We start from the raw sequence: 14,621 nt of genomic DNA on the forward strand, positions 1-14,621 counted from the left end.
CTTCCCCTGCCTCTCCCCCCTCCCAACTCACTCAAGGCAGCCGATCTTAGCCAATTAACCTGCCAACCTGCACATCTTCAGGAAGCAGGAGGAACCTGGTGCATCCAGAAGAAGACCGTGTGAACTCCTCACAGACAGCACCAGATGTCAGGATTGAACCCAGGTGGTTTGAGCTGTGAGGCAGAGACTCTAGTGGATGAAGAGGAAATTCTTCTTTGTAGGCTGTGCATCTTTAGGAGTCTCTACCACATGGAACCTGGGCCTTTTAAGTCCTCAAGCTCAAGAAATACTGAGCAAAAAAGGGCCGAGGGAGGCAGGAGCTGAAGTAAAAGCACAAGGAAATGCTGGAGGAATTCAGCCAGTCTCACAGCGTGCATAGGAAGTAAAGATATATTACCACATTTCAGGCTTGAGCCCTTCTTAAAGGTAAAGGCAAAGAAGAAGGCGGCCTAACAATAAAGTCTGAAGACTGGACGGGGAAGAGTCCAGACCAACAGATAAAAGATGTTAATTGGGTATGATAGAGGAGAGGTGAGAATTAATTTTGGCTCTGTGAAAGGAGACCAAGGCAAGTAAGAAAGGGAGAGCTGGGTGGAAAGGCAATGGGGGAAGTAGGGGGTTGGTTTTAACATAAACTGGAGAAGTCGATGTTAATGCCATCTGGTTGGAGGGTGCCCAGACAGAAGATGAGGTCTGTCATCTGCAGACTTTCGTGTTTCATGTCACACATGCCCATCATGTCAATCTCAGTCACCACGCTTTCCTGAGGCCTGAAGGTTTGGTCAGATCACTGAATTTTTAAATAACATAATTTATTTTTTTGTTACAACATATTAAAAGCTATTTTATATTTCAACTACAGTAGGAAAGTTCACACGCATTTTTAAAAAATTCATCCAACTCTCCTTTGACTTGTTTCAGAAAATTGAGGGGATTTTTTTTTTCCCTGCCTCAGATAAACGTGCATTCTTGGAGCAGAAGGATTATGAGCAGCACTTGGCGCCCTCGCCCTTTGAACTCGCAGCACTGCTTATCAAGATTCACAGCTCCTGCAATTTCCTGCATTATCCACAAAATCTCCTGTTTTCCATAACATGCAGAAAATCTATTGGTCTCTGTTTTAATCAACTCGGTGACTGAACCTCCAACTTTGCGCTGATTTGGAATTTAAAACTCTGCACATTTGTGGTCACCCGACTTAAGATAGGAAAACCTGGTGTCGGAGGTGGTGCAGAGAAGGTTAATTAGAGGGATGAGGGGGTTAGCCTAAGAGGAGAGATTGTGTTGCTTGGAACTGTGGTCAATGGAATTTCAAAGAATAAGAGAGGATTTCATCAGATCTATAACATCATGAATGGAATAGATAAAGATAGAAGCCGGGAGGTTGCTTCCACTAGCAGGTGAGACTAGAACTAGGGGGCATAGGGGAGTGGATTTAAGACAAAGATAAGGAAATGCTTCCCCTAGAGAGCAGTGAATCTGTGGAATTCTCTTCCCGAGGAAGCAGTGGAGGCTACCACATTGAGTGTGTTAAAGACACAGAGAGGTGGAATTTGAAGAACAGGGGAATTAAGGCGGGTAAGTGGAGCTGAGTCTACAGCCAGATCAGCCACAAAGTTATCGAATGGTGGAACATGCTCGGCGGGCCAGATGGCCGACTTTCATATGTGCCTGTCATGAGGTGATCAGAGCTGAACTCAGTCCTTCGAACCTCAACATACCCCAAACTGGCACTCCATTTAGTGCACAAAAGTGGATGGCCTTGTAATGTTCTACATTTTATCCCATCTGCCATTGTTTTTGCCCACTCACTTATGCTGTCTATATACCCCCACCCACCTGAAGCCATTTTCACCCTTCTGCTTTGCATTTTAATCAAAAGCAAATTGTGAATTAAAATTTCTGTGCCTTTAGAGGTAAATGGAGTTGATGATTCAGTTCAGTGTGATAATAGAAGATGCAACAGGATTGGACCAAGCACTCCTGATCCTGTGTCCCTTTTTAATAAGATCTCAACTCTTTCTTCACCTTCCTCAATTTCTCCATAACCTTCTGCCTCCAAGAATCCATCAGTCGGTGCTGGCCTTCAATTTTTCCCAGGATTCATGAGAATTCTAGTCCTCAAAGCAAGCCCCCTTTCCCAAAACATGCCCTCTGCTTTCTGGACACAGCAGTCTGCGAACATATTTGTTCAATCCCCTTCATCAATGACATTGTTCAACACCAAATGGGACGAGGAGGAATTGGAAACTGTACCAATCTCTGGGCTGTTGCAAACATTCCACATGCAGCAAACTTAATTTTCCAACTTGCAATTCTACTTTTATTAACAAGCGTTCTAACCCAATTTTTTGTATATGATTTTAAAGTTGTCTGTTATCTCATGGTTTTGATCACACAATTATTTTGTATTCACCTTTTAAGAAGGCTGTCATGCAAAGTACATGGAACATTGCATTGCATGACGACAGATTAGGTGCAATTTGGTTTAATTCCCATCCCTCTATTTTTTTGCTCATCAATTTCCATAAGCAATATGATGTCCACTTTTCTTCCATCCAGACTCGAATGCCAATGATGGGCACTTGGCTCTACATCAGCTGTCCGGACGATGTGCCTGTCCAAGTTGATGCCACTCCCCTGCATCTCACTGTGGGCACACGCTCCAAGCTTGCAGTGACCAACACTGGGCCGTGGGCGTACTGCTGGAGTGAGTGCCAAGGCATTGGTGGGCCGAATCAAATTCTTGCCCAACCAAACTAAGGATGAGTCACCATGCCCTGTAAATAAAAGAAGAGCAGAGTTGTCTTTAAATTTAAATTTAGACATAGGCACAGTAACAGGCCCTTCGGGCCCATGAGCCCGTGCCGCCCAATTACCTACAATTTGCCTACAACTACCAGTACGTTTTGAATGATGGGAGGATACGGGGAGACAGCACCTTACAGGCAGCACCAGAGTCTTGTGGTGAAGATGTAATGTGTTCAAAGTCTTCTCTAGCTGAGATGCCAGGACACAGTCTCATATGTCCAAATGGTTGTTCTGCAATGGAAGCAAAGACTTCCTGTATTAAACTCTGATCAGATCTAATCTCTGCTCCTTTTAAACCTTTCCTTTCAGGACTCAGGACAAGCCATTCCTCTTATTGTGGAAAGTTGCATCAGATTTATCAACCTGTACGGTATGTTGCTTTCTCTCAGTGTGGAGTGGAAGTGGAGTGTATCAGATCATGTCAGGTCTTCACTGGGTGCATGCGGAGAGAACATTTAATCTTGTTGGGAAAATCAAGGAGCAGGAGGGTCACTGTATAAAAATTACAGAGGTAATTATAGTTTGCTTTGGCGGAGGGGGGGGGTCACCTATTTAAGACAGGGAAGGGGTTAAATTCTTTCACTCAAAGGGTCACGAATCTCCAGAACACTTCCTCTATAGACAATGTAAAACAAGTCTTAAGTGATTTTTAAGGCAGGGGTAGATAGACGTATCAATTTTTTAAATTTAAATTTGGGCATGAAGCACAGTAACAGGCCCTTAAGGCCCATGAGCCAGTGCTGCCCAATTACACCCAATTGACTTATCAGCCCTATACATTTTGGAGGGTGGGAGGAAACCAGACCACCCGGGGAAAACCCACGAAGACATGGGGAGAACATACAAACTCCTTACAGACAGCACGGGAGTAGAACTTGGTCCCAATCGGTGGTGCTGTAACAGTGTTGCGCTAACCATGCTGCTCTGAGCAATGTTCGGGAGTTGAAAGGTTAATTTGATAGACAGGAACAGAAAGTTGAATTTACAAATAGATTAGCTGTAGTCTTAACTGGTCAAGAAGAGTCTCAGTAACCTCTTTAGAGTCATATCACACAGAACAGGCTCTTCAATCCAACTGATCCATGCTAACCAAGGTGGAATTCTGCCCTGGTCCAATTTTCCTGCATTTGGCCCATTTACCCTTCCTGTAGCATATACCAGTCTAAATGTCCTTTGAACTTCTGCCCCTGATGTTTCCGCTATTACTGAGATGTTTTTGGTCTTGGTCAAGGTATGGCCAACCTGCCGGGCCAAAGCCTCATCTCTGTCTGCTTCCTCCCTCGGCAGGCCTTCAACACCAAGGAATCTTTCGAGTACCCGGATCGCAGGCTGAAGTCAACGACATCAAAAACTCATTTGAGCGAGGTGAGTCCCTTCTTTCAGCTCACCCGTGCGGCCACTTCCTGTTAGCAGGCTGGGGCAAGCCCTTGCATATATGTAATTGGCTGCTGACAACAGATGATTGCTTTTCAAGTTCATGATCATCTAACTGTGATATACAATCAGACTAAAAGCGGTTCTCCGGAATACAGTGCACACACATGATACACAGCTTGTAATAATCACTTACACTGCCCTCCATAATGTTTCGGACAAAAACACATTTTTCATTTATTTGCCCCTGTGCTCCATAGTTTTAAATTTGTAATCAAACAATTCACAAAGTGCACTTTCCAGATTTTATTCAAAGTTATTTGTGTACATTTTGGTTTGGCCATTTAGAAATTACAGGAGAAAATAAAGGCAAAAAGTATCGGTCTCAAACATTATGGAGGGCACTATGTACACATAAAAATATAATATAAAATGTTTAAATATTTCAGAAAAATGTACGTTTCATTGATCAGAGACCCAAAGTAACAGGATACTGATCATCAATCTCACAGCCTGTGGGATGAAGCCTGATTTTGATGCTCTTGTACCTCCTTCCTGATGGTAGTCTGACAAAGACACTGTGATGGATGTTAGGAATCCTCAATAGTTCTTTGCGGCCTGTTTAAGCAATGCTGCCGGTGAATGTCATCAGTAAAGTTTCACTGGCCATGCCCCCAGTGTGCAAGGAGCAGCTTGCCACTGAAATATTTCGTGCTGAGTTTGCGTGTCCTCTGCTGTGGAGCTAAACATTACGGAAACCTCAGCCACCAGGTCTGCACTGACCATCTGGCTCCCATTTTACATGAATCCCATTGACCCACATCAAATCCTGGTTTATCTTTCTTTAAACGTTGGCACTACCCTTCCCCTTCCGCATCGACCCAATAAACAACCACCATTTAAATTAATTTTTAGTTTCATTTAATTTAGAAATACAGCGTGGACGACATAGTGGTTAGCACAGCGCTGTTACTGCACCAGCAACCGGAACATGGGTTCAAATCCCGCGCTGTTTGTAAGGAGTTTGTACAAGAGCACCAAATTCCTTGGCATTCACCTGGCAGAGAATCTCTCCTGGTCCCTCAACACCAGGTCCATTGCCAAGAAGGCTTTCCTGTGGAGATTAAGGAAAGTCCAATTTCCACCCTCCACCCTCACTATGTTCTGCATTGAGAGGATCCTATGTAACTGCATCACTGCTTGGTTCAAGAACTATACCATCCCAGAACGCAAGTCCCTGCAGTGGATAATAAGGACTGCTGAGGGGATTAAGGGGTCTCTCTCCCTGCCATGATAGACATTTATAACAGCTGTTGTTTGTGGAAAGCCATAAACATTGTGAAGGACTCCACACACCCCTCTGGCAATCTGTTCTCCCTCCTGCCATCTGGGAAGAGGTACCAAAGCGTTCGAGCCCTCACAACCCGATTGCGAAACGGCTTTCTCCTCCATGAGAAGCCATGAGGCTTCTGAACTCCAGGGACACAGGGCTAGCATATGTAACATGGCATTTATAAGTGATATATTATTTATAAAAAAAGTTTATGATGTAATTTATCCATGTAAATAACCAGCTCCACGGTCCAGTTTTCACTGTACACAACAATGGTTATGGTATGAATGACAAATAAATTCAACTTGACTTCATTCTAGCATTACTTGTTGCACTATTTGAAGGATGACCTGCCTGGATAGCATGCAAAACAAAGCTTTCCAGGTGACAATTTAATTCTGATCTATTTGTTTTACAATAGGTGAGGACCCTTTGGCAGATGGACAAGATAACCACGACATTAACTCAGTTGCAGGAGTTCTGAAACTCTACTTCAGAGGACTGGAAAACCCACTGTTTCCAAAAGAAAGATTCAACGAACTCATTCCTTGTGTCCGTAAGTATCTGTTTATCATCAGTAACCTCCCTCTCGAAGTTCAGATTTATTGTCAAAGTATATGCATGACTTTTTCCTGCAGGCCAGGCAGTATTTCAACTGATTGATAACTGAACTGTATTCAATAAAAAAGATACCTGTACAAAAGAGAGAAAAGTAAGCAAGAAATGGTGGACGGTATGGTTGGCGGAGCGATTAGCGCAACGCTGTTACAGCGCCAGCGACCAGACCCGGAGTTCGAATCCCGTGCTGTCCGTAAGGAGTTTGTATATCCTCTCTGTGACCTGCATGAGTTTTCCCCAGGAGCTCCAGTTTCCTCCCATCTAAAACGTATGGGGGTGTAGGTCAATTGGGTGTAATTGGGCTGTACGGGCCTGTTACCGTGCTGTATGTCTAAAGCTAAAATTTAAAAGAAATGGAATCATACAGAAAAAAATAAATAATTTAAGATTCCTTAAATGAGTCTCTGATTGAGTTTGCTGTTGAGTCTGATGTTGGAGGGGTAGCAGCTGTTCCTGAACCTGGTGGTGTGAGTCTTAACGCACCTCTTTCCTGATGGCAGCAGCGAGAACAGAGCGTGTGCTGGGTGGTGTGGATCCTTGATGATTGCTGCTGCTCTCCCACGGCAGCGTTCCCTGTAGATGTTCTCGATAGTGGGGCGGGTTTTGTTCTGGGCTGTGACCACTATCTTTTGCAGGGCTACACACTCAGGGGTATCAGTGCCCTCATACCAAGCTGTGATGCAGCCGGTCAGCACACTTTCCACCACATCTGTAGCATGGTCCTGGGTGGTGTGGATTCTCTCTCAAAAGCTACCTCAGATTTATTTTACACATAGTTATGGTTGCGTGAATATTCTGAACTCTTTTGAGATGAAGGGAATGCGAATCCTGTGTGTGTTGTTTAGTGAACGCTGGTCCTCCTTTGACACAAAACTCCAGTGACAGATAAAAAGAAATCAATCATTTTAAAACTGAAGGAATTTTCCCATCAGCATAGTTTGTTTTACCCTCAGTGCTGCCCATGGAGCAATTTGCAGCCAATATTCTGTTTTGGAAATGTGGTCACCATTATTTATAGATCCTGGAAATTTACAATGTGCAAGGAGACTGTTTATTTCATTGCTTCCATGTCACCAAATCTCCAAGGTCAAACACTTTGGTTCTCAGTAGGTTAGGAGGAGATTTCATATAGATGTGATCAAAATTACAATCTATTACAATCTGTGCTTGCCACTTTGCAACACAAGTTCAGTTCTCAGGGAAGTTTGAATCTTTGACGTGTTGTGGGCTGTACTCCTTGAAAAGGCCTGGACAGTGTAGATTTGGCAAAGTTGGTAGGGAAGTCTAGGACAAGAGGGCACAACTTCAGGACTGAAGGGCATCTGCTTAGAACAGAGATGCGGAGAGTGGAGAACCTCTTGAATTTGCTGCCACGGGTGGTCTTACGGAAATGTTCTCTTGTTATACAGTACATAATCGTGCTGGAGAAACTCAGCAGGTCACGCAGAATCCATAAGAAGTAAAGGGTAACCAACATTTCAGGCGTCTCTTATTCCTGCTTCTCTCAAGTTTTCATGAAAGCCTATCCCACTCTGTCCACAGAGGTCTAAAATGGGCCATCTCTCAGTTCTCTGTAACCATGAAGGCTCATGCATCTACATTTTAGAATGATGAGGAACTTTTCCTTCATTGTCCGTTTAGGACCCCCGTACATTTTGAAGGGTGGGAGGAAACTGGAGCACCCAGGGAAAACCTACACAGAAACGGAGAGAACATACAAACTCCTTACAGACAGCATAGATTCAAACCTGGGTCACTCCTGCTGTAATGGCATGCCGACCAAACCTCAAGTTCTCTGGTTTCCATTAAACCCCTCGCCTGAGTGTCTCTCTTTCCCTATCCATGCGTCTCCTTCAGCTCCCCTCCCCTTCCCTCTCCATCCAGAGAGCTACCCCCTCCACCATCGCCTCAGCTTTTTTCTCTTCTACCCTCCCACCTCGCTACTCCCATGTGCTCCTCCCCCTGCCCCTTCTTCCCTCCTTTCCTCTCCTTCCCCCCCACCTTTATATTCAGGCACCCGTCTGCTTTTTGCTCATACCAAGTGGCCAATTTTCTTGTGTTCATGAACTCTGCCAGCCCATTGGGTGAGGGAGAGAGTTCTCGGAGTGAATCCAATAGCGACGAAGAAGCAGGGAAATATTTGCAGTTGCCTAGCATTCATTATTAATCATTGAGCTCTTGCCCTTTAAGACATCGGTATCCTGCCAAAAGTGTAAATGACAATTGCTGCTTTATGTGACGTCCAGAGCGCTCCCTTGCAAGTAACAGTTGTGGCCTTATATAGATAGTTGTTAGCTATTCATAAACTACAGAAGTTGTGCTGGCCAGCTGTGTTTTCCTTGAATACTCCAATTAAGCACACAAAGGCAAGACCTTAGGCACATACAACCAGTGAGTGGCCTGTTTAAGTTCCAAGAAAGCTGGTTCAAATTCTGAGATTCCTAAGCTGGAGAGGTTTGTGAGAGTGTTTCTTGAATGCTTTGTCAAGTTCAGTGAGGTCCAACCAAGTAACAAACGCCCTCCACTCTTAAATCTGCCCTCAATTTTCCTTAGTTGCTTTAGACCAGGCAAGGTACTACGATCCGATGATGCTTTTACAGTTGACTCAACCCCCCGCCCCCAACCTGGCAAATGTTTTTAAGTACAGCAAACGTAGGATGTTGCAAGTAGGAATTCCATGATTCAGCATTGGGGTAATCTTAATTTACTTGTGACGTGCATGGTCTTGAAATCATTCTTTCTATTTCCTTTTTCTTTCCACTGAAAATTTTGTCATCAAGCTTGAATGAATGGAAAGAGGCCCTTAAGCCCATTTGGTCCATGCTGACCAAGTGGTCTAGCCAAGCCAGTCCCGGTTGCCTGCATATTTATGATCATTTTTGTGTGGGAACTTGATTTATACCAAGCGTCTGTCAAGAATCCCACCTCACTTACCCAACTCCTATTGCCCAACACTCTCACTGGGTATTTGGTCACTTCCTATCACTGTGGGCAGGATCTTGCCAGATGCATGTCTGCTCATTATTTATCTAAATCGCCACACTTCCAAAGGTGCCTGAAGGGCTGCAGACAGGTGTGGAACACCCAGAGGTCAATGAGCATGATGCGGCGGGGGGGGGGGGGGGGGGAGTGGTTTAGTGTCACAGTAATTATCCAGATCCCAGACTTGAAGATCCAAAGACAAGGGATCAACTCCAGCTGAGTGGGGAGTTTGAATTCGTGAATAAATGAACCTGTTACGGTATCCATGAAGCTAATGAATTGCCATAAAAAACTAATTCGTAACAACTCTGAAAGAAATTAGACTGCTGATACCATCCATTACTGGCCTTTGAAACAGAGACCAAGTGGGCACCAAAGCTGGTCGCTTCAGAGACACCATTACCTTGACTTAACTAAAAGAATTGCTAAAGGCAGGTCTGTCTTGTTGTATTGGCTTCCAATCGTCTGAAGAGCTCATCAGGAGGGGTAAAGTTAGCGCAACACTATTACAGAGCCAGCGACCTAGATCCAAATACACACACACACACGCACACACACACACACACACACCCTCAGAATATTCACAATAAGCCAACAACATGATAATGAGTTTCAGGTGGTACCCATTGTCGTGAGTGTTTACAATCAGGTGAACGGGTGATTAACGGTGCCAATCATTTGAGCCTCTTTGACCTGGATGCTTGTTGAGTTGAGAGTTTATTGTCATATTGCATGAGTACAATGTACAAATACACGGAAGGGTTTACTTGTTGCAACTTCCCAGTTAAGTAAAGCAAAGTAACTATTACTGTCACAAAAATAAAAATAAAGATAAATATAAAAGGAAGATTTTAATTTTAATGTGGTCTCTCAATAGTACGGAGAAATCTTAGGTGGTTTTGCTGTAGTGTTGTGGGGAGGGCAATACGGGGCGATTCAAGAGCCTGATAACTGTTGGAAAGGAACTGTTCTTGAACTGGAGATGTTGGTCTGACCCTTCTGCCTGAAGATAGCAGCTAGAAGGGGGCGGCTCGGGAGTTGATTGGAGCTGCACTCACCCGGGCAAGTGGAGTGCGTTTCATCTCGCCCCTGCCTTGGTACACCCCTGCATTACAGACTCGACAATTTCCACATAACTCATAATTTGCCTGTGGCTTTAGATGTGTTTTAACAAGATCGTATCTCACGTGCAGCCAATTCCCCACAGGTTTATTTCCCACAGTGCATCAGTAACCACATTTTGGAGGAAGCTCATTGGCCGGGCGTCGCACTGTTGCTGTGGGATTGCCCGACTATGTTCTTTCTCGTTCATTTCATTCCTGCTGATATAAATGGTCTGTGTGTCGGGCACCAGGCTGTTGGAATGAGAGGATTGCAGGAGTAGAATCTCAGCCTTGTGTAATGGGGCTGATGTCGGTCTGGAAAAGCATTCTGACTGCAGGGCCAGTGTGAGTGAAAAGCCTGATTCAGGAGATAACCACTAGTCAGACATTCACTGTGGCAAATCCTAGTTCACACCAAATATCGTCTGCAATCGTGTATGACTGGTAACTGCCATTCATTTTGTGTTGTTTGAGGCCAGTCTTACAGAATAGCCCATTCAGAATTCAGTCAGTTACAGAAATCCACGAGCTAGAATCTAGACCCAGAGATGCATTTGAAATGATGTGCTGCACTTTCTCACTTAGCCTTTCTAAGTGTTTTTCCATTTCATATCTCCTGGAAATTAGAAACATTTCAATTATTTCCCTTCTGTTATAATTTTTATTAAAGTGTGCTGAGTTTGTCAGTTGTTATACATGAGTTTAGGCAATTTAATTTACATCGCCTACGTAACATGGGTTAAGGATGAAAGGGGAAAAGTTCAGTGGGGGAACTTCTCTGTGGAACGAGCTGCCAGCTCAATTTTAACATTTAAACATTTAAGAAAAAATTGGACAGGTACATGGATGGGAGGGATATGGATGGGTGCAGAGTGGGACTAGACAGAATAACTAGAAGGGCCGAAAGGCCTGTTTACTGTTCTGTCATGTTCTATGGCTCCATTTTTCCAAATCCTCGCTTATGATATTGTGCTCTTGATAATGGTGTGTGACTCAAAACTAGAGACCTGGGTCCTTTCTCTTCCTTATTTCAGCTTCCTCACACCCACCCCTCCACAGGTAAACATTCCTCCTTATCTCTTTCCAAGAACCACCTGCTAAGTATTTCATATTTAAAGGTGGTTTCTTCCTTGCAGCCATCAGGCTCCTGAATGAACCCCGCCACTGAGCTACCTTGCTTGGTATACCCTGATCTTTTTTTTAATCTCATTGCAACTCTTATTTGACTTTCTATGACTATATGTTAATATTAGACTACTCAAAGAAGAACCCTCTCACTGTACTAGGAATAATGTGACAAATAAAATTATTTTCTTCTAACGTGTGTTTCACCATCTAGACATTCATCCCAAACCAAATGTAAATGATCAGGTGCTCTTGCCATTCAGCCCATCACATGCCACCTCTCAGAATATTCTCTCCAATTTCTTTCTTCCCCTGGTTACCAATGGTCTATTCTGATTGCCGTGTCTGTCTGTGTGTGTGTGTGTGTGTGTGTGTGTGTGTGTGTGTGTGTGTGTGTGTGTGTGTGTGTGTGTGTGTGTCCAAGGAGAAAGAAGAATAGCTCACATTTACATACACCTTCAGCCCCAGCGGCCTGAGTTTGAACCCATTGCTGTCTGTCTGTCAGGAGTTTGTACATTCTCCCTGTGACTTTGTGGCTCTCCTCCCGGTGCTCCGGTTTTCTCCCATGTTTTAAAGACCTACATTGTTACCAGGTTGGTTGGTCTTGTGCGTGTAATTGGGTGGCATGGGCTCATGCTGTAGCTCAAAATCAAAAAGTGGAAGTCTCGAGGCTGTTATCAGATTTCACCAAGTGACCACATGATGTTTTTGAGCAGTGAACAGCAGGAGAAGTGGGGAAGTTTAAGGAGGAAGGTCCAAAGCGTAGATCCCAGGCACAGCAACCCATGGGATTGGTCTGGAGGTGTAATGAAAGCAAGCAGACTGTGAGAAAGTCGAGACCTTCAAAAAGGCTGCGAGAGGAAGCAATACAATACATCAAGTAAAATCCCTTTCTGATCTTTTCAAAGTGTTCCAAAAACACTTTGCAACCAGCTCTTGCACTGTAGAAAATGTGGAGCCTGTTTATTTACAGCAAGATCCTGCAATCAATACTGTAATATTGACTTGATTGCAATCCTGTTGAAGGATTCCAACCCAAAACATCGACCATACTTTCTGTCCCACTGATGCTGATCGACCCGCTGAGTTCCTTCAGCAGGTTACTTCTTGCACCAAATTCCTGCGTCTAGTCTCTTCTGTCTCTGATTGACTGAGAGACAGGTATTGAGTTCTCCAACAAGAACTCCTCTGCTATTTGTTCAGAAGATACCGGGTGCGTGCTTGTAAGTGCACGTGACTTGCAGGCAGCCAAGAATGTAGATGGGCTTGATTCACTGTCTACATCCAAATGACAGCACCTCGAACAGAGCCATGCTATTTCCATACCACACTAAATTCCCCCATGTTACTGGAGTAGGAGATAGGAGAGACTGCAGATGCTGCAATCTGGAGCAAAACACAATCTGCTGGAGAAACTTTGCCATTCAAACTCCCTCTGAGGATCCTTGACTCACTGAGTTCCTCCAGCAGATTGCTTAATATTCGAGCAACCTCCCTCAGCTGCTATTCAGCTACAGACCCCCCATTAGGACTCTGTTCAAAATTTATTGGTCCCCTTCCCTGTGAAGCAGTGAAGTTCTGATTTCCTCTTCATTTATACCGACTACATAAAAATATAATAAATACTTATGTTACATGAGGTGAAAAGAAAACAAGGGTTTTACTTAAATTTGTTGTGGCCCCATTGAGAATGGCTAGACCATAGTAGGACTTGAGTGCACAACTGTCAAGTTCAGTGACATGTGGTATTATAATGGTTAGGTTGCTGGACACTGGGAGGATTGACCTGTAGACGCAAGTTCAAATCCTGCCATGCCAGCTCATGAATTCAAATGAAATAAAATTTGGAATTGGAAAATTGATGATTAGCGCTGCTTCCAAGGAATTGAGTTTAATCTTGACCTTTGGTGCTGTCTGTGTGGAGTCTGTAGGCTCTTCCTGTGACTGTTTGGGTTCACTTCCCACCCCTTGGATGCTCCTATTTTTTCCCAAAAGTCCCAGAATCATTTGGCCCCATTCACATTAGCACTTTAACCCAGTGATTAATCACCAATTAATCACCAGTTAACATGCCAGTGTGAACGCTCACAAACTGTCAAGCAGGCATCATATCACCCTGGGGATGAACCAGCTAGGGAGGTTGTATCAGCACTGATTTGTTTTGAACTGGCAAACAAGTTTGCCCAATGTGAAAGGGACAGGGAGTACGCAGGATGTCACCGCTGGAGGATAGGCGCCCCTTTGCTATGGAATCTTGGGTGGTGAACATGAAAGTGTGCGGAGAACTAGTTAACATTGGTCCAGTGTGAACAACAAAAACGTTATTTTGAATCGATTCATTGAACCGCCAGTTTACCAGTTAACTAATGTGAAAAAAGCTATAGAGTCACACAGCACAGAAGAGGCCTTTCAGCCAAACAACTTTATGCCACCCACGTTGGCATTCTGGGCTAGTCCCATTGGCCTGCAGTTGGTCAGCGTCCTTCTCTTTTTTTTTAAATTTTTTATTTTTCACACTATAAACCACATTGATCAAGATACATACATTTTTCTTTTCAAATATATACAGTGTCGTTTTCTCCCTCCCCTCCCTCTTCCCATCCCACCCTCCCTACCTCCCCTCCCATTCATATAAAGTTCAGAATCTAAGATACATTAAACCCGTCAAACAATGTTGTCACTCAATAAAAATAAACAAGAAATTCCACTGAGTCAATTCTTTTCATTTCCTTCTCCTTCTGTCATTTTAGGTGGTAGATGTCCCCGGTAGGTTTTCTCTATTGTGTTTCATGTATGGCTCCCATATTTGTTCAAATATTGTAATATTATTTCTTAAATTATATGTTTTTTTTTCTAATGGAATACATTTATTCATTTCTATATACCATTGTTGTATTCTCAAGTTATCTTCTAATTTCCAGGCTGACATAATACATTTTTTTGCTACAGCAAAAAATCTTTTTTGTGCACCATCCAAATCAAGTCCAAATTCTTTGTTTTTTATGTTACTTAGGAGGAAGATCTCTGGGTTTTTTGGTATATTGCTTTTTGTGATTTTATTTAATATCTGGTTTAGATCTTCCCAAAATTTTTTCACTTTCTCACATGTCCAGATTGCATGAATTGTTGTTCCCATTTCCTTTTTACAGCAAAAACATCTGTCAGATAATGTTGGGTCCCATTTATTTAACTTTTGAGGTGTAATGTATAGCCTGTGTATCCAGTTATATTGTATCATACGTAACCTCGTATTTATTGTATTTCTCATAGTTCCT

The 14,621-nt window shown here is 43.5% G+C and overlaps 1 protein-coding gene across 14 annotated transcripts in view; it reads left to right on the top strand.

Annotated features, from left to right (window-relative positions):
• Positions 1-14,621, top strand: part of srgap1a (SLIT-ROBO Rho GTPase activating protein 1a) — a 229,322-nt gene that overhangs the window by 175,290 nt on the left and 39,411 nt on the right. For all 14 annotated transcript variants that reach the window (XM_069904208.1, XM_069904202.1, XM_069904203.1 and 11 more), the window contains 3 exons: positions 3,121-3,181; positions 4,099-4,176; positions 5,940-6,074. In XM_069904208.1, coding sequence (XP_069760309.1) covers positions 3,121-3,181; positions 4,099-4,176; positions 5,940-6,074 — 274 coding nt within the window. The remainder of the gene's footprint in view (positions 1-3,120; positions 3,182-4,098; positions 4,177-5,939; positions 6,075-14,621) is intronic.

The sequence above is a fragment of the Narcine bancroftii genome, chromosome 11, assembly GCF_036971445.1.
Source record: "Narcine bancroftii isolate sNarBan1 chromosome 11, sNarBan1.hap1, whole genome shotgun sequence".
Classification (NCBI taxonomy): Eukaryota; Metazoa; Chordata; class Chondrichthyes; order Torpediniformes; family Narcinidae; genus Narcine; species Narcine bancroftii.